This window comes from Crinia signifera, chromosome 9 (genome assembly GCF_055691185.1).
Source record: "Crinia signifera chromosome 9, ASM5569118v1, whole genome shotgun sequence".
Taxonomy (NCBI): domain Eukaryota; kingdom Metazoa; phylum Chordata; class Amphibia; order Anura; family Myobatrachidae; genus Crinia; species Crinia signifera.
Window position 1 is genome coordinate 128,315,754 of NC_139225.1, and position 26,795 is coordinate 128,342,548.

Sequence of the window (26,795 nt, forward strand, 5' to 3'; positions counted from 1 at the left end):
GTAATTTGGGTAAAACTGTGCGTGTGCAAGGTTCCCAAACTCCACTATTGCAGTCCATGTTAGGCTATCCATGGATGAACTCGGATAGATAAATCAATCTTACTGAGGTTCTAATTAAGTCGCCTGTTCTCAAGCATGAATATCATTAAGCCAGAACTGTACTGAAGAAGTTTGGGAAACAAGTGCAATCATGGCTGCTTTCAAATATGGCTATAAAAGTCTAGTCGGGGGTGTGGATCGTATTGTCGACAGCACTTAGGTCGACAGTCATTAGGTCGACAGGTGTCTAGGTCGACATGGCTGAAGGTCGACAGGTGTCAAGGTCGACATGGGACAAGGTCGACAGGTCTACATGTTTTTTTTTCTTTCTGTTTTTGGACCCGATTGTCAACACAGTCGACATGGACACAGTTGGAAGTCAACTGCAGCCGCTCGCAATGCTTCACTATTTTATTCTCCCACCATGCCCTAGGGCCTAGTGGATGGTAGGGCATGAAATACCTCCTGTCGGCACATGTTGGCTCAAAAAACAGTAAAAAAAAAACATGTTGACCTTCCGACGTAACCCATGTCGACCTAACTCTGTGTCAATCTCAACCCATGTCGACCTTGTCCCATGTCGACCTTCACACCTGTCGACCTTGCCACCTGCCGACCCAACGCTGTCAACATAATGACTGTCGACCTAAGTGCCGTCGACAATATGACCGTATCCCCTAGTCGGGTGTGGCTTTTAAGCTAGCCCTTGTATTAATGGCCAGCGGTATGTTTACCGCATAGTTTTCTACCCTCCCCGAATGTCTGGGAGGGTCCTGAAAAACGCAGCCCCTGCCTTCCCCATTTAGCAGGGCTCTCGCGCCCCCTCCCTATGCCGGTCAAATATCGGCATTCGTGGCGCTATTTGGAGGGGGCGGGGCTAAAATGGCACACATTGGTGTCATTCAGGAACACCCCCACCCGAAGAGCCACAAATCATGGCATTTACAGGAATTAGGGCGTGGCTTAATTATGGCAAGCCCCACCCCTTCCAAAGCTGCAGAGAGTCTCCTCTCCGGGCTTCTGGGTCTATAGTGTCTAAGTTGACAGTCAATATGTCGACTCTGGCAAAAGATAGACATGCATAAGGCCGACCTTGGCAAAAGGTTGACGTTGGCAAAAAGGTCGACATTGACAAAACAGATAATGTTGACGAAAGGGAGACACATGAAAAGGTCAACACGAGTTTTAACTTTTTTTTTTGTGCCAATTAGTGTAGCACCTCGCTCTCCACTTTACCATCACCAGTCAGAGTCCACATTGATGTTAAAAGTATAAAAAAGTGTAAAAAAATTAAAAAACATGAAAAACTCATGTCAACCTTTTCAAGTGTCGAATATTCCACGTCGAGCTATTGTTAGTGTTGTCCTTTTATCAATGTCGAACTAGATGCTGTAGATCTATTAACCAGAAGCCATCTGTCCGGCCACACAGATCTGCAGTATGTTATGTATTTCCAATTACCCCCAGTCCTGTCCTGGGGAAGAGATGTGTGGAGGCAGGCGGCTCCTGAAAGCATTATATGGGACAAAAATCAATTCTGTGCAAATCGGAGAACACAGAGGCTGGAGACAGAGCAGAGCATTAAAACCTTGTAACAAAACACAAGATAATCCCACATAACCATAGGCGAATCTAGAATTATGGTAATGGGTGGTCCCAAATCTAGACATAAAAGTAGGGGACCTTTGCGCGGCGTAGCCGCGCGGCAAAAAGGGGCATGGCCCCATGGGAAGGAAGCATGGCATCACAAAAAGGGGTGTGGTGTTACACTTTAGACCATACACAGTAATGCCCATAACACATTTTAGCAAACTCCGTAATACCCATTACACATAAAGCTACACGCCGTAATGCCACTTACACATAAGGCCACACACCATAATGCCCTTTACACATTGTGCCACACATCATGATGCCCATTACATACTATATAACAAACCGTAATGCCCATTACATATTTGCTACATAAGTGCTGCTTACCTACGTGCTCATTGCTAGGGGGTTCTTGCTTGATGGCACCATAGTACCCATTACACATGATGCCGCACACATAATGTCCCTTACACATGATGCTGCACACATAATGCCGCTTACACATGATGCTGCACACCGTAATGCCCCTTACACATTAAGCCACACATTATGCATAATGCCCCCACATACCGCCACTTGTAGCGTCCCTTAAGCAATGCCCCCAAAAGTGCCACTTACTGTAAATTTTTATATGAGCCTTCGCTGCTGCTGCGGGGAGAGATGGAGAGCGGTGCAGCTGCTTCTATGGGGAGAGGAGCAGAGCGCAGCGCAGAGCACGCTCCCACTCCCCTCCTGGTGTCCCCTCTGGTGTCCGAGTGGACATTTGAAATATTGTACGCGCTGTTGTTGTGCGTGACGTCGGGGGAGCACGCCGGGCGCACCACATGATTAAGGGGGGGGGGGGAGGCTGAGGTGAAAGCAGGAAGAAGAATTGGAGTGGAAGCTGCAGGGGTGACAGTCATTGACAGCTGGGCAGAGAGCACGGGGCTGCCTGGCTGTATTCAGAGCACTGCAGGTCACGGCTGTTTGAAATAATACCCCTTTCACAACAGAAAATTCAGGGATTTATCCGGGAATATGGTCCCAGGATCATGCAGGGACATTCCTGCATTTTCTGGTGTGAGGGGGAAAGACAACCACTCCCCTCTTTCTACCCCCCTTTAACCAACCAACTTTATCTTCGGAACCAACTGACCCATTTACATGAGACCAGTATCATATTGAAGAACTTTTGAGTTGGCTTCGAATGATTTTGGTCCCTTGAAACTGGGCTGTTTGGTTCCAGAGAAATCTGCCCTCAAAGAACATAAACAGTCATGAAATTACATTTAAGAAATGAAAAAAAAAAATGGTTTAACCTCAATATCCCTGGAACCAATTAACCCACGACTGAGATCAACCTCGAGCTTCAGTGATGCCGAAGGGGGAACTGGCAGCCGTTGAACTGGGTGGGGGTCGGAATTAGCGGGTCCCATGTTATCCTATAGGGAAAACGTTCCAGCTTTGCCTGGTCGTATCTCCGGTTCCCAGGGGGCTAAAGACACGGGGCTGGGCTCGTTGGAAAGCCCCATCCCTCAGCTACAATATGAGCTAATGGGTGGTCCTGTGCACCCCCGGACCACCCCCTAGATTCGCCTATGCACATAACAAAGGATCAGTAGTGTAACTATAGAGGTAGCAGTGGTAGGAACCGCACTGGGGCCCACCACAACCCCAATATGTGGGGCTTAGGTCTGCTTTGTTATCATTGGTACTGTGGTAGTTGCAGCACAGCCTGTGTAGTAGATACAGAAACAAAAACATGCAGTCTGTCGGCAGAAAGAGACAGACTGGGGGCCAGATGCTCTAAGCTTCAAAAGTGATAAAATGGAGAGTGATAAACAACCAGCCAATCAGCTCCTGTCTGACATTTTTCAAACACAGTCTGTAACATGACAGGTAGGAGCTGATTGGCTGGCTGTTTATCACTTTTGGATCTTAGTGCTTCTGGCCCTGGATCATCTAGTCTGCTCTATGTTCATTGTGTATTTAATTTTTTAAATAAAGTTTTAGAAATATCAATATGTCTGCTACATGCATTGCTGGCTTTTATTACTGTAGTCCTCCCAATTGTACCACTTTTGATTGACCAATCCAAAATCATGGACAAGGAATGTGGTGGATGCAGTGGAAAAAGGGAAGAAGTGAACCATTTTAGAAGTTGCCCATAGCAACCGATATGCCTCAAGGTATCATTTATCTTCTACATTCTGTCAAACGCTAAGTGGAATTGAATTGCTTACTACTGGCAGGGGTGGATTTGCCCACAGGTGTCCCGGGAAAATCCCAAGTATGCCCCACCCCCTCCTCTAGGTGTCAGAGCATCATGGATGCACTTGGATGATTGCTTTGTTTCTATGGGAAACACACAGAGATTAGCCCTCATGCCAATGAAAATGGGTGGTTCTGACAACCCCATCGTCCATCTGTTATGAGGGGGCCCTGTTCGTTGCATATCAAGGGCACTGCCTGATCCATCTCACCCTTAATGATTGGGTGGGTTTTGTCAGATTCATAGAACAGCCTTAGATATATATTTGGAGTCTGTTGACACACAACCCCTGGTGCTAAAAAGCCTGGACCCTATCCAGAAGCTACAGGCAAAATTAAATACCCTGCGACATTCTGGCTGTTCAGGAATTTCAGCAAATCTGCCCATATTTTTAAAGCAGCAATCATTTACAAGGCAAAACCAGGTCGGTGATGCCTTGTAAATGTTTGCCGCTTTAAAAGTCTGAGAAGACACCCTATTACATATTGCTACACATCTCATTTACCCACAAGATACAGCCATCGGACGGTATTCACAGCATGATGTTTTCAAGTGAAAACAAAAATGAACCCCAAGCACTTTGGTCCAGTAAAACAATTTCTTCATTTTATTCTACTTAACACTCCTTTGTAGGTCACTAAAATAGATACAGCAATCACAAAAACTGAGAACTTAAGGTTTGCTTCAAAATAAAATAGGAACACTAGTCACATGGGATTTCAGTCAGCAGCCAGTACCCCCTGCCCGCTTTGCATTAGCCGCATACTTGCCTCCCCTCCCCTGAAAGGGTGGGCAAGCTGCCTACATCCCCCGTACAGCCACGCAACCACCACCCCCCACGTGTGCATAGCCCCTTGCTCCGCCGGTCAACCACCAGCATTTGTGGTTCTACTTGGAGGGTAAAATGACACAAAACACATAATTTCAGCCTCTCCCCTGAAGAGCCAGCCTGGCCTGCATTAACCTATAGATTGTAAGTAGGACCCTCCTACCTCTATGTCAGTTTGTTACTACCCAGTTTGTTTTATCACTGTTGCGTTTTGTATAGTGGAACAGAATTTGCTGCGCTATATAAGAAACTGTAAATAAATTAGCCTAGCTCCTTAGCTTATGTTGACCTGCAATGGGACCACATGGGGATATCAATCCGCAGCCAGTACCACCTGTCCTCCCTGCATTAGCCTACTGCTTATGCAATGGGACCATACTGGAATATCGGTCAGCAGCCAGTACTGCCTGTCTGCCCTGCACTAGCCTACTGCTTAGCTTATTTGTCCTGCAATTGGACCATACTGGGATATCAGGCAGTACGGATGGTGTAACGGTAAGTATTACTGCCTCACAGCACTGAGGTCATGGGATCAATTCCCACCATGGCACTAACTGTGCGGAGTTTGTATATTCTCCCCATACTCGAGTGTGTTTCCTCCCACAATCCATACTATACTGGTAGGCTAATTGGCTCCCAACAAATTAACCCTAGAATGTACGTGTGGCACGGAATTTTGGGCCTTATTCTAGCTTTCTGACAAAATCCTTCTTAGATGGACATAACCATGTGCACTGCATGGGGGCAGATGTTACTTGTGCAGAGAGAATTAGATTTGGGCGAGTTATTTTGTTTCTGTGCAGGGAAAATACTGGCTGCTTTATTTTTACACTGCAATATAGATCTCACTTTGAAGTAAAACCCCACCCAAATCTAATTCTCTCTGTACATGTTACATCTGCCCCACCTGCAGTGCACATGGTTTTGTCCATCTAAGAAGGATGTTGTCAGAAAGAGTGAACTAGAATAATGCCCATAGAGTGTAAGCTCAACTGGGGCAGGGACTGATGTGAATGTTCAAATATTCTCTGTAAAGCGCTGCGGAATATGTGTCCGCTATATAAGAAACTAGGGTACTCTTTACCTAGAAGGGCGCCCATCGTGGGCATCGCATGCCATTATAATGGCATGCGATGCGACGCCCGCGATTTTACATAGAAAACCATGCTAAAATGTAAATCGCGTCGGTCGCATCGCATGCGACCAAAAAATTGCATGCGATGCGACCGACGCGATTACAGCGATTTTACATAGGGAACAATGTTAAATGGGTCAATTGACCCGATTTAACATAGGGAACAATGTTAAATGGCCCACAGACCCCAAATAGCCACCCTGGGCCCCCCCAATTGTTAACGCCACCCCACGATCAACGTGAACCCGAAGCGTGGCGAGCGCATCAAGCCCGCGAGGGGCGGCGGTACGCGTCCTCCGACCTTTTTATACCCCCACTATCCACGTCGGCGTGGAGTTGAGAATAGATAGTGTGGCGAGCGCAGCGAGCCCTAAGCGTGGCGAGCGCAGCGAGCCCCGCGAGGGGACGCGGATACCTGTGAAGCCCGCGAAGGGACACGGATACCTGTGAAGGTATCCGCTGCGCTCGCCACACTATCTATTCCCAACTCCACGCCGACGTGGATAGTGGGGGCATGAAAAGGTCGGAGGACGCGTACCGCCGCCGCTCGCCACGCTTCGGGTTCACGTTGATCGTGGAGTGGCGTTAACAATTGGGGGGGCACAGGGTGGCTATTTGGGGTCTGTGGGCCATTTAACATTGTTCCCAATGTTAAATCGGGTCAATTGACCCATTTAACATTGTTCCCTATGTAAAATCGCGGTAATCGCGTCGATCGCATCGCATGTGATTTTTTGGTCGCATGCGATGCGACCGACGCAATTTTTTTACTTGCGATGCCCATGATCAAAATCGTGGGCGCCCTTCTAGGTAAAGAGTACCGAAACTAGTAATAAATAAATATCAGGCAGCGGCCAGTACTGCCTGACCACCTGCATTAGCCTACTGCTTAGCTTATGTTGTCCTGCAATGGGTCCATTGGGATATCAAACAGCAGCAAGTCCTGCCTGCCCTGCATTAGCCTCCTGCTCCCAAGGGGACACCTCTCCTCCACTGTGAGTTTGAATCAGTTATTTGAAAGCCATCAATATTGCTTCTGTGGTTGACCTTAGACCTTAGACATCCCATTCTCTTTATTCTAAACAGAATTTTTGCATGTGTCACACCCTGTATTAGAACCATAACCTGTTCCACTAGAAGCAGACACCTTACTGACGGAACTTTTTGCTCTTGCATAGGAAGCATGTGAATTCTAGCTGTATGAAGTGGCTGCTATACATAGCTCTGCCTAATAGGAATGGTTTGAACCTAACAATGTATACTTACAGTGCAGGAGCAAACCCCCCTATCGGTAAGGTGGCTGCCTCCAGTGAGACAGGTCACGGCTTCTAATCCTAGGTATGATTGCTAAGTGATATATTTGTTTAAAATAAATGATAATGTCAATAAATGTGGTGCAATGTAAATATGTTATGATGACAGGATAAGTGCAATTAGTTTAAAATATCCAAAATGAATAAGGGGCCATCAGTGACTGTTCCGAAACAACCCCAAATAACCCCTTTCAGCAGTGCTGTACCCTGAGTCCCCAATGCAGTAGGCCTACAGACACAAATACTGTACTTGCCCATGTCAGACACTCACAGCACTGCCAGTAATGTACCAGGTCAATAATAGGATGGATGTGTTCTAGGAGACCAGTGTAGATCATTTATGCAAAATAATGGATGTGTGTATACAAATGATGGAAAGTCAGAGGTATTAACCCCTTGTGACAGTCTATTCAAATCAGTGATTCTATTTCAGAGCTTAGCCTGTGACTGTCCTTACCCCTCTCTGCTGCTGAGACACTGATCACACAATATAAGCACAATATGTAGCTATTTATTGTCACACACTTGCAATGGGGAGAAGGGCTGTCAGGTCCAGCACCAATGTAACAAAATCATGGCAGTGCAGAGGTTAATCCAGACACAGACTACAGAAGGAGAAAGTCAAACTGGTTTCGGGAGAGAGGAGTGTGTGAAAGGTCAGTGTGTGCTGATACTAAACCAGCCTGCAGGACACACCTCCCCCTCACATACTACTACACCTGAGCAGGTATTCACCGCACAAACACTACTACACCAGGTCATATGTACAGCGCACAGGCATTAGTACCGCACATACTCCATGACATATACAGAGCACAGGCATTACTACAGAGCATACACCATGATATATGTACAGCACACAGGCATTACTACAGAGCATCAGTGCCAGATTAAGCCTACAGGGGGCCCGGGACACTTTTGACAAGGAGGCCTTATTGAACTTGTCATTACTGGCCGCAATCTGCATGGGAGAATATTACACTGTCAAAACACAGAATAAAGGAAGTATAAACTTGGTCAATGGGTAACTGCAGGGGATATATATATATATATATATATATATATATATATATATATATATATATATATATATATATATATACACACACACATACACACACATACATACCACATGAAAAGCCTGGGTGTCCTTCTGCACCTTACTCTGTAGGACTGTAGGAGACCTCACATGCTCAGTGCTGCCTCTGATTAAAAACCCTCCCATAACTAGGCTACTGCTGCTGTCCTCCATGGGCCTGAGAAGCATGTAATGAGCTCCACCAATTAGAGCTCAGCGCAAACATCTCAGCCTCTGCCCTCTTCTGCAAAGTGTCATGGAACTTAGTCAACTCCCAGTAATACACTGCACAAAGTCAGTGTGCCTTGACACCCGATGATACCATGACATACCAGATACCTACAGCACACAGGCATTACTACAGCGCATACACCATGACATACCGGATATCTACAGCACACAGGCATTACTACAGCGCATACACCATGACATACCTGATACCTACAGCACACAGGCATTACTACAGCGCATACACCATGACATACCTGATACCTACAGCACACATTGGCATTACTACAGCTCATATGCAATGATATCTCTGATACCTACAGCACACAGGCATTACTACAGCGCATATACCACGACATACTGGATACCTACAGTCATAGTTGCCTACCCTCCTGCATTCTGCAGGAGACTCCCTCAAATAGCAGCAATCTCCCTCTCTCCCTCATTAGTCTAGCAATCTCCCTCATTTCTCCTAGCCCACATTACACGGTTATATTTGTGGTGAAAAAAAGGAATGAGAGATAGATAAGGTTACATTGAATCATCAGCACCATTTCCTAGCACTTTACCAAGTATAGTAGCTCTTACTAACTGCTTTGGGGCTCATCTAAATTTGGATATAAGTCATTTTAAAGATTTAGCAGTACATACCCACTCTTCTAGGTACAATCTCTTTTCACAATCTCTCCATATATGGAACTAGACACGCCCTTTGGGTGGAGCATGACATGCCCCCTCAATAGGGCGCTGTGCAAAATTCTACTACCAACTATAATCTCCCTGAAACTAGTTTTCAAAAGTAGACAAGTATGCCTACAGTACACAGGCATTACTACAGCGCATACACCATGACATACATACAGCACACAGGCATTACTACAGATCATACACTGTAACATACATACAGCAGACAGGCATTACTACAGCGCATATACCATGACATACGTACAGCGCATAGTTACCGATTTCACCTGATTTTTCAACCTGATCCGGGTGAAATTGGCCCAAATCGCCTAAGTGTATGGGAGGCCTTTAATTCAACAATAGAAAAGGGCAGAGGCGTACCGAGATATTCGTGGGCCCCATAGCAAAAGTTTGTAAGGGCCCCCTATTTAGCAACTGATGGTGATTAATATATGTAAAACATATTACTTAGACAGCAAAGAGGGGCCCCCTTCAGCTCTGGGCCCCATAGCAGCTGCACCCCTTGCACCTATGGTAGTTACACCCTTGGAAAAGGGGATCATCCCTTTTTCCTTAACAATTCTCAAAAGTCTTTGTGAATTGACCCCTTGCTGGGGTTGAAACATGTAGGTGAGGGAGACGTTTGTGAACGGTTGGTGACCATACCTGGGTAAGGCATCACCCATTTTATTTAATTTATCATCTGCTTTCTGAGACCTACCATCGTCACCACAATCTGTATACAGAAGGGATCTGAAGTTGAAAGATAAATAATAAGAAGCATTTTGCTTGGGGAAGGAATCTCTCTCTCTCTCTCGCTCTCAGTGGATTGTACAGGTGTGGAACCTGTGCAGCCTGTAATGCAACATACTGTACTCAAACGTAAAACAAGAAATGTTCCATCTTTACTGAGCATCATAAAAACATCAATACTGAGCATTTCATGTGTCACTCTAGCAATGCGATATAGCTCCTGGAATTTGTGTCCTTTTATCACACAGTTCACACCACACGTCCTCTAAAAACACATCTGGGACAACATGTAATGAACAGCTAAAAAAAATAAAAGTACCAGACACTCAATTACGATGTTATTTCTCTTATGCTGGGTACAAACTATGCATATATTGCAAGCAGTTCCGCCGATGTATATAAATGATATGCCTGCAAACAAGGGACTATGTAAAAATCGGACCCTGTCTAAACCCCGGATCGCCGGACCGGACATCAAAATCTGCAGTCCGGGGCTTGTAGTGTCCAGTCCGGGGGTGTCTTGTCCAGGGGTGTCCCTGTAATAGCTATCATCAGGGACATGGGGAAGGGGAGATTAGAGCCACCCCGTGTGGTCCGGTCTGTCCGGTTCTTGCTACATGCCCGGACCATACAGGGAGGCTTTATTCTCCCCCTCCTCCTCTCCCTGGTGACAGGTGTCACAGGCAGCCCCCCCAGACAGGACAACCCCCAGACCAGACGCTACAAGCTCCGAACTGCAGATTTTGATGTCCGGTCCAAGGGTCTTGTCCTGATCCGGTTTTTACCCATACCCTGCTAATAACGTTGTTCACAGACATATTGCGTCGACAGCCGATGCCCAATATTATTGCAGATGCATTGGTGTTCCAGGCGGCGTGTAAAGATGGTCCACCAACCAGCCACACACTGGTTACAGGGACTGACGGTACAACTGCAAGTGATGGCTCATAGACCGAGCTGGCAATTGGTTAGTGAACTGGCTGCTACGTTGTGCTATTTTAGCTTTAGAATGACCTTGGCATGGGCAAGGTCAACTGTACCTGAAGAAGGGAGTGATGAGTGGGATTCCAACGGTTATTACACAAGGTCGAAATCCCGACTGCTGGGACTCCAAAAGCCCCTGTAAGTCGGGATCCAGACTGCCAGGAAGCCATCTGGCACCCCCTGAAGAAGATAATACATTTCTAACATTTAAAAAAAATTAAACGGACTTTCAGGTTAAAAATCCAGTCACCATCTGAAGACCTTCCGGGCACCACCAATCATTTATGTCCCTTCATGTACTCTGGGACAAAACCGGTTTCATTTTAATACTTTTCACTTTCTTTTTATTATTATTTACACAATCTATTTATTCCAGTCACCAACTTTTTATTTTGGGCAGATTTGCCTGTGGTTACATTTCTCTGATGTGGGTACACGATCAGTCCTCATGTCTACTCTATTTCTATCTAAACCATTCTATGGCTGGGAGGTAATGGGAGCCGATTTGAGTGGGCAGAAAAAAGTTGCACAATGTCCGACTTTTTCCCGGTTCTCATCCAATGTTAAGGTGTGCGTCTCTTGCACTGCGAAACATCAAATGTATTCTGAAGGCAAAGGCGGCTGAGGAGCGCCGCAAGGGTTGCTGGACAGGAGGATGAGCTGCATCAGTCCACTACACCGAGGCCCTTACTTTGATTGGCAGTGATGTTGAGCGACTGCGGGGGCAGCAAACTGCTAGTTCACTGTCCTGTTTACACCTAGCAGTGCGGACGGGGGGGGAGCGGTGGTGGGAATGGTTCCATGGGAACGCCCAGCGTTTTCATTGGCAGTTGCAGAGTTGCAGGGCTGCAGCACAGTCCAAAATTCAGATAGGGGAGCCCCACCAACTGCCACCCTAAAGAGCACAGTCTAAACTCACTGACTCCCCTGTTTGAATTTGCGACAGTGGTGTAGTTCCACCCCTGCAACTGCAACTGGTAAGGATGTCCAGGAGATGATCATTTTGTCCCTCCTGGAATGGGTCATGTTGGGAGGTATGATGTAGTGGACATGGACCGTCCAGCGTCTCCATCTCATCCTGGTGAGTGAATGAAAAAAACGTTTCCTTTTTACTATAACAAAGTATGTTGTGTGCTATGTGGGGATTTGAACGCAACAACAATTTTTGTATTGTTAGGGTCGTTTTTACATTATGTAAATATTCATTTTTGCTGTATAATGCATCATGAAAAAAATTTTTTTTTTTAATAATAATACCTTTGCCACATGATTAATGACATGGCGGCAAGAGACAGCCGCAGATGAGACCGGTGCGTGCGCTTTGAAAAAACACACACACACACAAATTTACACCTGCAACCATAACATTAATTAATTTGGGCCCAACCACATAAGTGAATTTGTGGCTGCAGCCTACTGTAAACTGATATAAGAAGTGTTTTTTACAAATAAAATTGTTGCATAGTTCTTTATTATGTCAGATAGTATTGACAGCGTTGGTGGAACATGGCACCTGCTCCCAGATGACCTGCTAAAGAAAGAGTCATCTGCAGAAATTGACCCACTAGACAGGAGCAGTCGCAGGAGACCTGGAGTAATTGTAGGAGACCTGAAGTACATGCAGGCCATCCAGGAGCAAACCAAGGTGATGGTGGCCCTTCAGAGGGAGCTGGTGGTACAAAGAACTGTCCGTGATGGGTCATCAATGGCCATCTCCCTCAAGTCCAGAACACTGATGCATCAAATTCTTTACTGAATGCATTGGACACAAAAGCAGATTCTGTGGTTATATGTGGCATACATATCTTCCTATTGTTCCGTTTACAGTGGGACAGTCCCACTATTTAGAGACTGTCCCGCTGTCACTCCCACAGCTGGCAATGTCCCACGTCGCTAGGAGAGAGCTGGGCACGCCCCTAAAAAATGATAATAATGGGGTCACTGCACTAGACCACAATTTAAGGATTAGAAAGTTTCTAAGGTATGGGCATACCTATATTCTGTATGCAAATGCGACCGAATGGGCAAATCAAATTATGTTACAGTGTTTGGCAGGAAAACACTGTAGCATATTTTTTGGTATGCAGTTACACACAGTATTCAGGAAAATGATCTGTTACACATTTACATAGTAGTTAAGGCTGAGTAAAGACTTGCGTCCATCAAGTTCAACCTTCATTATTATGCATGATCTATTTGCTTCATCCCTTATATAACTGAAAACTGAAATCTGATACAGATTTTAATTATTTGTACCCATGGATGTTTTTGCCCAATAGATGTTTGTCCAGCCTTATTTTAAAAGAATATATTCTCTCTGCCAACACCGCCTCTCCAGGAAGAGAGTTCCACAATTTTACTGCTCTGACCATAAAAAGTTTTTTGTTTTAAGGGTACAAAATCTTCTGTCCTCTAGTCTAAACTCATGCCCACATGTCCTAGAGTCCTTCCTCAAAGCAAAGAGGGTGCCCGAGCACCGGAGCGCCCCAGGCGAGTCGGGGTGGGGGCGCCCCGGTGGCGAGGGGGGGGGGGTGTGTACCTGTCCTGCGGCTGTGTATACAAAGCTTGCGGCGGCAGCGGGGGTCCCTGCAGTCAATAAGAATTTAATAACGAGCGCTATCCGCCTGGCTACGCGGAAGCGCTTCTGTTGTGAAAACACTGGCTGCACAGCACACGCTGATTGGCTGAATCTCAGACAATCAGCGTGCGGCCAGTGTTTCCACAACAGAAGCGCTTCCGCGTAGCCAGGCGGATAGCGCTCGTTATTAAATTCTTATTGACTGCAGGGACCCCCCGCTTCCGCAAGCTTTATATACACAGCCGCAGGACAGGTACCCCCGCGGCACGGGGGGAGGGGCGAAATGCCGCCCTCCAGTGGCCGGCGCCCTAGGCAAATGCCTAGATTTGCCTAGTGGTGGCGCCGGCCCTGGATATATTTGTACATGTTAAGCATGTCACCCATTCAACGTCTCATTTCGAGGGTAAACAATCCCAAATTGTCCAATCTGTCTTCATAATTCAATTTCTCCATCCTTTTATCAGCTTTGTTGCTCTTCTTTGGACTTTTTCCAGTTCAGTTATGTCTTTTTTTGTAGAGCGGGGCCCAGAATTGTACTTGATAATCTAGGTGCTGTTTGACCAATGCTATATAAAGAAGTATAATTACATTTGCGTCCCTTGTCTCCATACCACTTCTTATACAGGCAAGTATACTATTCGCCTTTTTAGTAGCTACGTAACACTGAGCACTACACCCCAGTTTGTTGCCTATTTATGTGTAGAGTACATGCGCTATTTTAAAAGAGCAAATAATTCTTTGTCTAATGCTGCTTTCCCACTGCAGACCAGTTTAAAGTACTTTTGAAAAAAAAAAAAGTTTAAAGTACTGGTAAAATGTAGAGTGCCTACCCCCCCCCCCCCCCCCCCCTTGTACTTACCTGCACGGGGATGCAGGGCAGTGGTGAGGCAGCGGGGGTCCATGCAGGGTACAGACAGTCCCAGTGCCTGATGAGAACTAGTAGTTCTCACTTTGTGCATATGTAATGAGTGCACGTGCATAATAATGAGCCGCTAATTACATATGCACATATGTAATCAGCGGCTCTTTATTATGCACATGCACAAAGTGAGAACTACTAGGTCTCATCAGGCACTGGGACTGCCTGGAGGCTAAATAACGTTTAAGAGGCATTCCCACTGCCTCTTAAACGTTATTTTAACGTGTAGGACTCTGCTTTAAAAACGGGTTGAAATACCATTTAGCTTTAAACGGTATTTCAACTCTGGCACTTTCCCACTGCAGCCTTAAAACGGTAAATTGCGCTGAAAATCTGCATTTTACCGGTTTTTAGCTGCAGTGGGAAAGGGGCATAATTGTAAGATTCAAAATAATTATAACAATAATATTTGATGTAAATGTGCTGCAATTGTGTACCAAATACAACTAATTATGTCCCATTTTATAGAGCTGTTTGGTGTCCGACTTTCTAACTTGGCTGAGTCCTATGTTAAACATGGCAAAACTTCTAGATCCGACTTTTCGCCGGCTGCTTAACTGGAGTCAAAAACATCCGACTTGATGAACTCTGACACGATTACATTGGCTGACTTTGTAAAATGTCTGACTTTTACGGGGAAAAAAAATCTTACATTTCCCAATAACGGACTAATATTGGCTCCCATCACATCCCGGCCCTATATGTCCTGCTTTGCCTATATGGACCAGCCATTAATTCCCCTGTAGTACTGTATAAAACTATATAACTACACAGTGGAAAGACCTGCACCACTGTACATTCTAAAATTCGTTATTTATATGGCATTCACTCTTTTTGTCTAGCCTTGTCTATTCTGTGTTTTAGGCACAAGTGATTTATACCTGCACAATCACCACACTTTCCCCTAGACCGGGGTTGCCTACTTTTAAAGTCTCCTCTCTGGGAGAACACGGCATCAAGTCCCACCCCCCAGTACTGCAAATCCCCCAATTTGTGGGTCTTCGAGGAGGGGACGGGGCTAAATAACGTGATTTAAATATTTAGCCCTGCCCCCTGAAAAGCCACAAATCGTGGGAAATTAACGCTGCCATGGTTGAGATGCAAGAGGTTCCGCCGGTATCCAGGAGGGTTGCCCACCTTTCGGGGGCGTGGGGGACCTGATTTTTTGGAGCCTCCTGGCCATTACGGGAGGGTAGTCAACCCTGCCCTAGACTGCACACCAATAGCTACTACCCATAGACCTAAAACCGATCTACCACCGCTTATACAGCCAGTTTATCAAAAGTGATTATTGGCACCCCGTTCGCTCCTGGGGTGTGCAGATTCGCAGAACCCCCCACCATCAGAACAGGGACAAATTTGGACCCGTCAAATCAAAGTTGAAGCACACCCATAATTCCATGTTCAGAAATGTACCGATTTTGTTTTCTACAGTATGAGGTATAATTAGTGGCTCACTTATTAAATGCCCTTAAAAAAAACTACAGATGGTTAAAGGACATTGGGCCAGATTCTCTAAGCTTCAAAAGTGATAAAATGGAGAGTCATAAACAACCAACAAATAAGCTCCTGCCTGACATTTTTTAAACCCAGCCTGTGACATGGCAGGCAGAAGCTGATTGGCTGGCTGTTTATCACTCTCCATTTTATCACTTTTAAAGCTTAGTGCATCTGACCCATAGGCAGCAAATGGGGTAGACTGGCAATGTAAACATTGTTTGTGAGGTTGAACAACATAGGAGGACCCCAACAGCATGTTCATCCCTGACCGTGTGTGTGTGTGTGTGTGTGTGTGTGCGTGCGTGCGTGACCTTTTTTTGGTTATAATTATTACTATTATTATTATTTGGGCTCGTATACTGTATATGTTTTTTTTAATTCCATCAGCAGTTGGTTTTCTTATTGTTCAGGGATCGCTGGGGGTGTGAATTTACAACTCGTCGCTATTGCTTCCTGCTTCGCCACAGTAAAGAAGAGCTATGATATGTGATAGTATGTCTGCCTGTAAAAGAGGGTGAGCTGAGGTCGTAGAATAGCCCCACAGTGCTACAGCGGAGACTCAGAAATAATGACAAGAAATGTTTTCATTGTCATACACCAGTGATGGCTAACCTTGACACTCTAGCTATTGTTGAACTACACATCCCAGCATGCCCTGCATCAGTTTTACTATTTAACTATGCTCAAACTGATGCAGGGCATGCTGCTGTCAAGGTTAGCCATCACGGTCATACACCAAGGGGGTCATTCTGGTTGGTTCCACCAAACCCTTCCCGTTTAATGCAGGGCTGCTTGAATTAGGCCCATATAGATGTATGAAGAACTTACTTTGGAATAGAGATGGTCTGGCCTCCAACTTACAGGGGGCGATAAGTACTAAGCCTTGAAAGGTGATAAAATGGAGAGTTATATACAGCTAACCAATCAGCTCCTACCTATCATTTTTCAAACGCAGCATGTGACATGGCAGTTAAGAGCTGATTGGCTGCTTGTTTATCGCTCTCCAAAATCCTATGTATCCACACATTAATACCCCTTTCACACCAGCCTAAATTCCCAGGTTGGGTCTGGGAACAACCCGAGACTAGCGCTGGTGTGAAAGGTTCCAGGATCAAATTCCAGGGTAAATTTGCCGGCATTTCAACCCTGCTAGATAGCAGGGTTGCTTCTGGTTCCTACCCGGACTACTGGCTGGTGTGAAAGGTGCAGGTACATGTCCCTCCTTCAGGTGTTGCCTCTGCTGATGTCAGCTAATGCTGATTGGCTAGCAGGGTAACTTCCTGTTGTGGTGGACTCTCACAGACACACCCAGGGGCAGTATACAGCCTGCAGGGAGACACTGTGCATGTTCCGTGGCACCAAAGACCTCAGAAGTGCGTTTTAATGCCCTGAAAGCCTGCAATGTCTGCATTGGCAGTCACACAGCATACAGGAAGATACTGTTGTGCAAGCTCTATGGCACAACAGACCCCAGCAGTGCTATTTCACCCCTGAAAGCCTGCAATGTCTGCAACGGCCCGCCCTCCCGCTCTCCCTTTACCCCTCTCCCTAATTACCTCATCTTTTTGGGACTAAAAAAGGCTATTCTCATAGAAAAGCAGGGTCATCCCGGGTTCAGTGTGAAAGGTGCTGACCCGGGTTGTCCCTGTTTTAAAAGCTAACACCCGGGATTTTGTACCCGGCTACAACCTGGGTGCATAATGGCATAATGCCGGGCGGGTGACGTCATCAGGAGGTGGGGTCGGGGAGGCACTGGAAGATGAAAGGATCTCCCAGCGCCGACTTTTGCACTGTATTGAACGGGACCCAGGTCGCATGGACCCTGGTTACCTGTTTACACTACACAGTGACCCAGGTTGAACACGAGTTCAACCCTGGTCGCTACCTGGGTAGAAATGCCGGGTCTCACGACCTGTGTTATTTCTACAGGAAGAAAATGCCTAAAATCCCGGGTTTTGCACCCTCCTGTGCAAAAACCCGGGATATTTAGGCTAGTGGAAAAGGGGTTTAAATGGGTCCGAACCCGTGAATGTACCTGCATGTCCCTGGAATTTAATTCCCGGGTTGGTCTCTGCATTTCTGGTGTGAAAGGGGTATTAAAAGGAACTTTGCGGTAAAGCCTGCATCAGCAGGGACCCCTTAGTCACCAATTACCCCCACACATACAATAAGCTGGCCATGGTAGAATAATGCATCAGTAAAGACACGGGCCAGATGTACTAAGCTTGAAAAGTGATAAAATGTAGAGTGATAAACAGCCAGCGAATCAGCTCTACCTGCCATGCCACAGGCTGGGTTTTAAAAATGCCAGGTACTATAGGAGCAGATTGGCTGGTGCGTTATCAATCTCCAATTTATCACTTTACAAGATTAGTACATTTGGTCCGTGGGCCGTCTACATATGAAATTCAGGCAAGCTACACAGCTACAGGGGGTAGAGATGTCCATCAGCCATCGATGGTTAGCAGCCATCAACGGCCTCATGGCAATGGTGGTTAGCGTCACCATCACTGGTGAACATCAATGACAGATGCCCGATAGTTAATGCCGGCTAAGTTAAACTGCGGATGGCTCAACCAACAATAGTTACTAGTCGATGGTTTAAACTTTACAGCCATCCACTATCGATGGCAAAGCCATGGATGGGGAACCCTAATGTGCGTGACAATTTCTTTGAGCTGTTATAATGTAATTGTCATAGGCTTTATGAGAAACCCTGACATATATGGAGGTTGTAAAGCTCCGGCATTCCTAGACGCAGTGCTGTACAGTGATGTGCTGAAGACAGGCAGGTTATTTACTAAGATGGGAGTTCTATTAAAGATGCGATGTTGCTATGGGAAACCAATCAGATTCTATTATCATCTTCTAGAAGGTGCTAAATAAATAAGAACTAGATTCTGATTGGTTGCTATGGGCAACACCCCATCTTCAATAGAATTCCCATCTTAGTAAACAAACCCTGCAGACTCACATCATGCCGACACTCATGTCGACCCCTTTCGTGTCAACACGGGAACTTAACCCAACTTCCTTAATAATCAAATATTTGACATGAATATTTCAATGAAACAGACGTGTAATTGATACCGAGCATGAACGTGAGGAAACATGCTAATTCCAGGTTATTTTGGCCTACCGTTGCACAATTAGATGTATTCTTCCTATGCAAATGAGCTACAGTACATACGTGCTTTGTGCTAATTAACAATCTTTTGGAACATAATTATGTAATGACTTCCCCATCTAAAAATAGATTTTATTTATTATGCGATTACAACACATATTCCGTTCCGTGAATGAACAGAGCCTACTCAGGCACCGTTGGCAATTTTAGGAAGGGGCTAGGTGAGGTGTTATTATGCCTTCTGTTGATGTTGCACTAACCTTCCAGTTTTATGGTCTGCACTCAAAAGAGCAAAGCAGGTAGTAAGCTGCCATACACTTCTGCAATGTCTCCCCTTGGGAGAAGACACACACGATCCCCCTGTTATTTGCCCCGGACCTTCCCAGGTGGCAGGATCGCATGCGATATATTGTATCTCATATCGCACCGGACCGGCTATTTGGATACTTTTCATGCGATTTATCGTATGAAAAGTGACCAAATCGCATGTGAATCGCCCCAGTGTATGGGCACCTTCATGTACACACTACATATATATATAATAAAATTGTAAGGGTCGTGTCTGAACATAGAGGTTGTCTACTGACTGTTAGTAAAAAAAAAAAAAAAAAAAAAATTTGTTTGTTGTCTGTTCATATCGGCATCACACAAAATCTTCTGGATGAATTTGGATTGCATCTTCGCTATTGTATAGCTTATACCCCTTTCAGATGGAAAAGTTGGGTGCACCCAGGATATTTTTTACACGCAACACACCTTTCACACTGGTGGCCTGACCCAGCTTTTTGCCAGGTCTATGCTGTGAACTGGTAGCGGGTTGCATCAACCTGGCTTACCTGTCCACACTACCCAGCAAGTCAGGTTGAACCCGTCTTGAAGCAGAATTAAAATGCTGGGTTGCTTGACTCAGATTATTTCAACACAATTTAGAATAAAGAACATTTCCATGGGAATGGTCAATACACGGGGACTTACACCAAGTGATTTATCAATACCGAAATTCGGTCATAGTGTATAAGCAAGCTGCGCAGAAATAGCATTGCCTGTATATATGGTCTCGTCTAAGCCCCATATTGAGAATTATGCATTACATTTTGCACCATGGGCTATCTTCTACCCATTCATTCCTGACATTGTACCCAACAGGTAAAAACTTTTGACATAGCTCAGGGAGAAGCAGTTTGCTTACCCCACCCGCATCACCATCCATGATATGTACAGAAACAGGTAGTAGCTCTCCTTGTAATCACTTACTATTGCTGGATTTCAGGTCCCGGTGGATAATAGGAACAATAGCTTCATCGTGAAGATACTTCATGCCTCGTGCAATCTGCACAGCCCAGTTAACTAGTACATGAGCTGGGACCTTTTTCCCAGCCAGGGCCCGGTGTAGTGGTCCCCCTCTGGCATACTCCATGACCAGGCAAAGATGCGGGGGTGTCGAGCATACTCCCTTAAGAGCTATAATATTAGGGTGCTGTAACATGCAAAACAGCTTGGCTTCTTGTCTGACATTTTCTGCCGTTACGTTGATGTCTTCATCTGGGTCATGCCGTACTGCCTTCACTGCCACTTCGTCTTCCCTCCATACTCCCCTGTAGACCTTCCCAAAACCGCCCACCCCAATGATTTCCTCCAAATCTAGCTCCTCAAACTTTATCTGCAACGGAGGAGGGAAATCCTTTGGGTCAGCCCTTAAGGTGGTGTACTTCAGATCACTGACCACATAGTTGCTGGGAAAGATGCCTACTTTGTCTCTTACTTTTCCAGTCCACCAACCTTCATCACCAGAGACTGTAGAGTCCTTGGATAGGATCTCCACCAAGTCCCCTCTCCGTAGTGTCAGCTCCTCCTCTGCTGTGGCTTCATAGTCAAAAACAGCAGTCCACAAAGGGTTGGAGACCCTATAATCCTCCTGTGTATCGTGCCACATTCCATTTTCCTTTGTGTCTGTAGAGTTTTGCCACAAGATGGGCTCAGGTTTTGCAAAACCATCCATACCTGCAGCTCAAGGTGGTTGAGTAATCATTTTAGTCCATGCTTATCCCAAGGGCGGACATGTAACATGTGCTTTCTTCCATAATAAAGGTATTTAAATGCGTCCAGGTCCAGCTGTACCTGAAGCAGCCCCTGACTAAACCAAATATCACCTCCATTACTCTTCTTCCTCTTCATCGCACAATAGGCACATTCTCTTCAAAAATTGGCTTAGTGAAAGGTATATACCAGACCTCTTGCTCGTCGAAACATCTCATGTGCGTCAAGGTGGAATGTTCTTCAATTTAAGACAAATCAAATCCTCTCCAGTTTATAAATTTTGGTAGTTTACTTCCATCCTTAGTGGGCTTCAAACTGAAACTGTGTGGAAGTAAGGAAAGTTAGGTTAAGTCCTCACCAAAACTATCAAAGACATTTTAAATGGGCAGAAAAACATCTGTGTTTTATTAAATGTATTTGCACATGTATACCTACATCTTCCCCGGTATACATATTTCATTGCATCAATGATCAGATGGATTAGATGATTACTATTCCTTTGTGTGACTGTAATATGACCATGACCTTCTCATCGTACTAAGAGGTTCCAGTTATACCAGAAACAATCCAGCTATTTGGACTGAAAAACAGAACATCCAGTTTGCCTAGGTCCATGGTCTAACAGGACATTAGTTCAGTGAGTCATCTTATTATAAAGTGATCTCCTAATTAGATCTTAGGACCGGGTTTCTGTAGTAATCAGAGATCCTTCTACTGATAGGTCCTGATTATCAGGACAGATTTAGATACTTCTGGGTTTCTGTATCTAATATAGAGATCACCTGACTTGGTCATTATAATAAGGACAGAATCAGACAGCGCTGGGTCTCCATATACCATAGAGCAGTGGTTCTCAAACTCGGTCCTCAGGACCCCACTCAGTTCACGTTTTCCAGGTCACCCGACAGGTGCACTCATTACTGACTGACACATTTTCAAAGATCCACAGGTGGAGCTAATTATTTCACTTGATTCTGTGAGGAGACCTGCAAAGCATGCACTGTGTGGGGACCGACTTTGAGAAACTGTGCCATAGAGCAATCTCCCAAATGGTCATTATTATCTGGATGGGATTAAACAGAACCAGGTCTCTGTATTTAAAGAGATCTCCTGACTAATCATTATTATCGGGACAGGGTCAAAATGCGCCGGCCTCTATATCTAAAACACAGAGATCTCCTTACTCATTATTATTATCAAGACATGATCAGAGCATCTGATATAGAGATCTCCTGACTGGTCATTATTATCATCAGGATGGGATCAGTCAGCGCCGGGTCTATGTATCTAATATAGAGGGATCTCCTGACTGGTCATTGTTATCAGGACGGGATCAGTCAGCACCAGGTCTCTGTTCCTAATATAGAGAGAGATCTCCTGACTGGTCATTAACAGGACGGGATCAGTCAGCGCCGGGCCTTTGTACCTAATATAGAGAGAGATCTCCTGACTGGTCATTATCAGGACGGGATCAGTCAGCGCCGGGCCTTTGTACCTAATATAGAGAGAGATCTCCTGACTGGTCATTATCAGGACGGGATCAGTCAGCACTAGCCCCGGGTCTATGTACCAAATATAGAGGGATCTCCTAACTGGTCATTGTTATCAGGACGGGATCAGGCAGCGCCGGGTCTCTGTATCTAATATAGAGGGATCTCCTGACTGGTCATTATTATTAGGACGGGATCAGGCAGTGCCGGGTCTCTGTATCTACTATAGAGAGAGATCTCCTGACTGGTCATTATTATCAGGACGGGATCAGGCAGCGCCGGGTCTATGTACCTAATATAGAGAGATCTCCTGACCAGTCATTATTATCAGGATGGGATCAGGCAGTGCCGGGTCTCTGTGTTTAATATAAAGGGATCTCCTGACTGGTCATTATTGCTGGGACGGGATCAGGCAGCGCCGGGTCTCTGTATCTAATATAGAGAGATCTCCTGACTGGTCATTATTATCATGACGGGATCAGGCAGTGCCGGGTCTATGTACCTAATATAGAGGGATCTCCTGACCGGTCATTATTATCAGGACGGGATCAGGCAGTGCCGGGTCTCTGTGTCTAATATAAAGGGATCTCCTGACTGGTCATTATTGCTGGGACGGGATCAGGCAGCGCCGGGTCTCTGTATCTAATATAGAGAGATCTCCTGACTGGTCATTATTATCAGGACAGGATCAGTCAGCACCAGGTCTCTGTTCCTAATATAGAGAGAGATCTCCTGACTGGTCATTAACAGGACGGGATCAGTCAGCACTAGCCCCGGGTCTATGTACCAAATATAGAGGGATCTCCTAACTGGTCATTGTTATCAGGACGGGATCAGGCAGCGCCGGGTCTCTGTGTCTAATATAAAGGGATCTCCTGACCGGTCATTATTATCAGGACGGGATCAGGCAGTGCCGGGTCTCTGTATCTAATATAGAGAGATCTCCTGACCGGTCATTATTATTAGGAAGTGATCAGGCAGTGCCGGGTCTCTGTGTCTAATATAAAGGGATCTCCTGACTGGTCATTATTGCTGGGACGGGATCAGGCAGCGCCGGGTCTCTGTATCTAATATAGAGAGATCTCCTGACTGGTCATTATTATCATGACGGGATTAGGCAGTGCCGGGTCTCTGTATCTAATATAGAGAGATCTCCTGACCGGTCATTATTATTAGGAAGTGATCAGGCAGTGCCGGGTCTCTGTGTCTAATATAAAGGGATCTCCTGACTGGTCATTATTGCTGGGACGGGATCAGGCAGCGCCGGGTCTCTGTATCTAATATAGAGAGATCTCCTGACTGGTCATTATTATCAGGACGGGATCAGGAAGCGCCAGGTCTATGTACCTAATATAGAGAGATCTCCTGACCGGTCATTATTATCAGGACGGGATCAGTCAGCATCGGGTCTCTGTATCTACTATAGAGAGATCTCCTGACTGGTCATTATTATCAGGACAGGATCAGGCAACATTGGGTCTCTGTATCTAATATAGGCCCTTATTCTGATCGGTGCGGCCGGATCCGAATATGCGGCCAGGACCGTGCGTGCGAAACCCCGCCTTCCGTACGGATCGCCAACTCCGTCCGTACGCGGTAAGAAGCTGTCCGAACGGACCGCACGTGTATTTTTCATGGAATACGCCTCCTCCATCTAAGGGAACCTCCCCCATAATTCGATGGTCGCAGACCATCGAATGCAGGACCGAGTGCTCCACCAGCTCCCGCAACCTCAGACCACACGGACATTTTTCCGTGCAAAAGCAGGGATCTGGGCGGGCAGCTGACATCCGGCGATGTCATATGTCCGCCCCCTACACGTGCGTCACGGCCGTATTACCATGCGTACGCCCAGCGTTTGCATGGGAACGCCCATGAAACGCGGGGCGTATGCATATGGTAATGAGCCCAAATAGCCTTTCACGCCCCTCTCCACCCCCTGGTCGGAGTGTTCACATTTCATGCGGGATTTGGCCGTACGCCCCGCTCGCACATGCGCAGAGACGCCTCTGCACATGCGCAGACACAAAACATCGGCGGCACGAACGCACGCGGATATTACCGCACCAACCAGAATAAGGGCCATAGAGAGATCTCCTGACCGGTCATTATTATCAGGGCGGGATCAGGCAGCACCGGGTCTCTATATCTAATATAGAGGGATCTCCTGACCGGTCATTATTATCAGGACGGGATCAGGCAGCACCAGGTATCTGTATCTACTATAGAGGGATCTCCTGACCGGTCATTATTATCAGGTTCGGATCAGGCAGCACCAGGTATCTGTATCTACTATAAAGAGAGATCTCCTGACTGGTCATTATTATCAGGACGGGGTCAGGCAGCACCAGGTCTATGTACCTAATATAGAGAGATCTCCTGACCGGTCATTATTATCAGGACGGGATCAGGCAGCGCCAGGTCTATGTACCTAATATAGAGAGATCTCCTGACCAGTTGTTATTGCCGGGACGGGATCAGGCAGCACCAGGTCTCTGTATCTACTATAGAGAGAGATCTCCTGACCGGTCATTATTATCGGGACGGGATCAGGCAGCACTGGGGTCTCTGTACCTAATATAGAGAGATCTCCTGACCAGTTGTTATTCCCGGGATGGGATCAGGCAGCACCAGGTCTCTGTATCTACTATAGAGAGAGATCTCCTGACCGGTCATTATTATCGGGACGGGATCAGGCAGCGCTGGGTCTCTGTACCTAATATAGAGAGATCTCCTGACCGGTCATTATTATCAGGACAGGATCAGTCAGCGCTGGGTCTCTGTACCTAATATAGAGAGATCTCCTGACCGGTCATTACTGCTGGGACGGGATCAGGCAGCGCCAGGTTTCTATATGGGTTGCAACTATAACCAGGATCAGTGTTTGCTATAAAATAAATATAAAACATATTGATCGTGTGGGTTACTCACCTGTGAGGTCCATGCGGGGGTCCCACACCACAGTGTACCACGGATAGATCATCTCTTACAGAATGTGAAAACCTGAAGGCAGCAACTGCAGCCGGTAAGGAGACAATGCACACATCATCCCAGCCATCCCATCATCTCCCCACCAGTATCATCCTCTGGCCTCCCAGCATGACAAGGTGTGGATGGGATAGCACTCTCCCATCACCTGCAGGAATTCAGCTTCAGCCCCTCTCTCTCTTGGGTAATGGTTTCCATTCACCTTACACAGGCTGTCAGCTGTTCCAGGCAGAGCAGATACACAGCCACCCCCCTCACCTCCCTGTTTCTGTCTAGATGCATTGTGGGAGATGTAGTTTTCTCTGTGCTGCAAAGAGACAATTGCAGAGTGTGACCAGCAGGTTGTGCCATGCAGTCCCTGTATGCTCAGGAAGTGAGTGATAAATCAGCCAATGTCCCCATTGTCCTATGCACACTTGTGTATATTTATATTGTCCGTCCCCAGAGAAAACGAGAATACCCATAGAGCATTGTTGCTGAATAACAATCTGTGTGCGCCTACCGATTACACATCTATATTGATGTACTTATAGGATATAATCATTTCTCTCTGGTATGTGTGCACAAGTTATGTATGAAAAAAGGTGAATGCATTTCACATAGACCCAGACAAACGTTCCGTATGAACACTCATATCACACGTATGAAGTCTCATATCACGCGTGTTGGCATCATGTGATATATAAACTGTAATTATTGCTTTCGAAGCACAAACAGATATTCTTAAAACCTTGACTGTTGCATTTCTTTAGGACATATGGGGCAGATGTATTAAGCCTGGTGAAGCGATAAAGTGGGAGGTGATAACGCAGCAGCCAATCAGCCCCTAACTGTCAAGTTAAAGACTGGGGGCCAAATGTATTAAGTCTTAACAAATAATAAAGTGGAGGGTGATAAAGGACCGGCCAATCAGCGCCCGACTGTCATTTCACAAACACAGCCTGTGGCACTGCACTTAGGAGCTGATTGGCTGGTCATTTATCTCTCTTTAGCACCCTCTACTTTATCTCTTGTTAAGGCGTAAAACATCTGCCCTGAGGTAAAAAAAAAAAAAAGCAGTTAGGAGCCAACTGCGGTACAACCGGCAACATTATTACTTCACTAGGCATAAAACGCCTGCCCTGAGGTTGAAAAATGACAGTTAGGAGCCAACTGAGTTATCACCGACAACATTATCACTTCACCAGGCTTAATACACCTGCCCCAAGTTTAAAAAATGTCAGTTAGGAGCCAACTGAGTTATCACCGGCAACATTATCACTTCACCAG

The 26,795-nt window shown here is 45.9% G+C and overlaps 1 protein-coding gene across 2 annotated transcripts in view; it reads right to left on the bottom strand.

The window, feature by feature from the left end:
* Window positions 1–26,795, bottom strand: part of MAP3K10 (mitogen-activated protein kinase kinase kinase 10) — a 46,179-nt gene that overhangs the window by 18,921 nt on the left and 463 nt on the right. The window contains exons 2-3 of one of the 2 annotated variants that reach the window (XM_083159741.1): window positions 25,470–25,833; window positions 20,266–21,369 (exon numbers count right to left, since the gene is read on the bottom strand). In XM_083159741.1, coding sequence (XP_083015867.1) covers window positions 20,266–21,010 — 745 coding nt within the window. In that variant the 5' untranslated portion in view covers window positions 21,011–21,369; window positions 25,470–25,833. Of the gene's footprint in view, window positions 1–20,265; window positions 21,370–25,469; window positions 25,985–26,795 lie in introns of those variants that run through there. The other variant, XM_083159742.1, reaches the window with a different exon arrangement.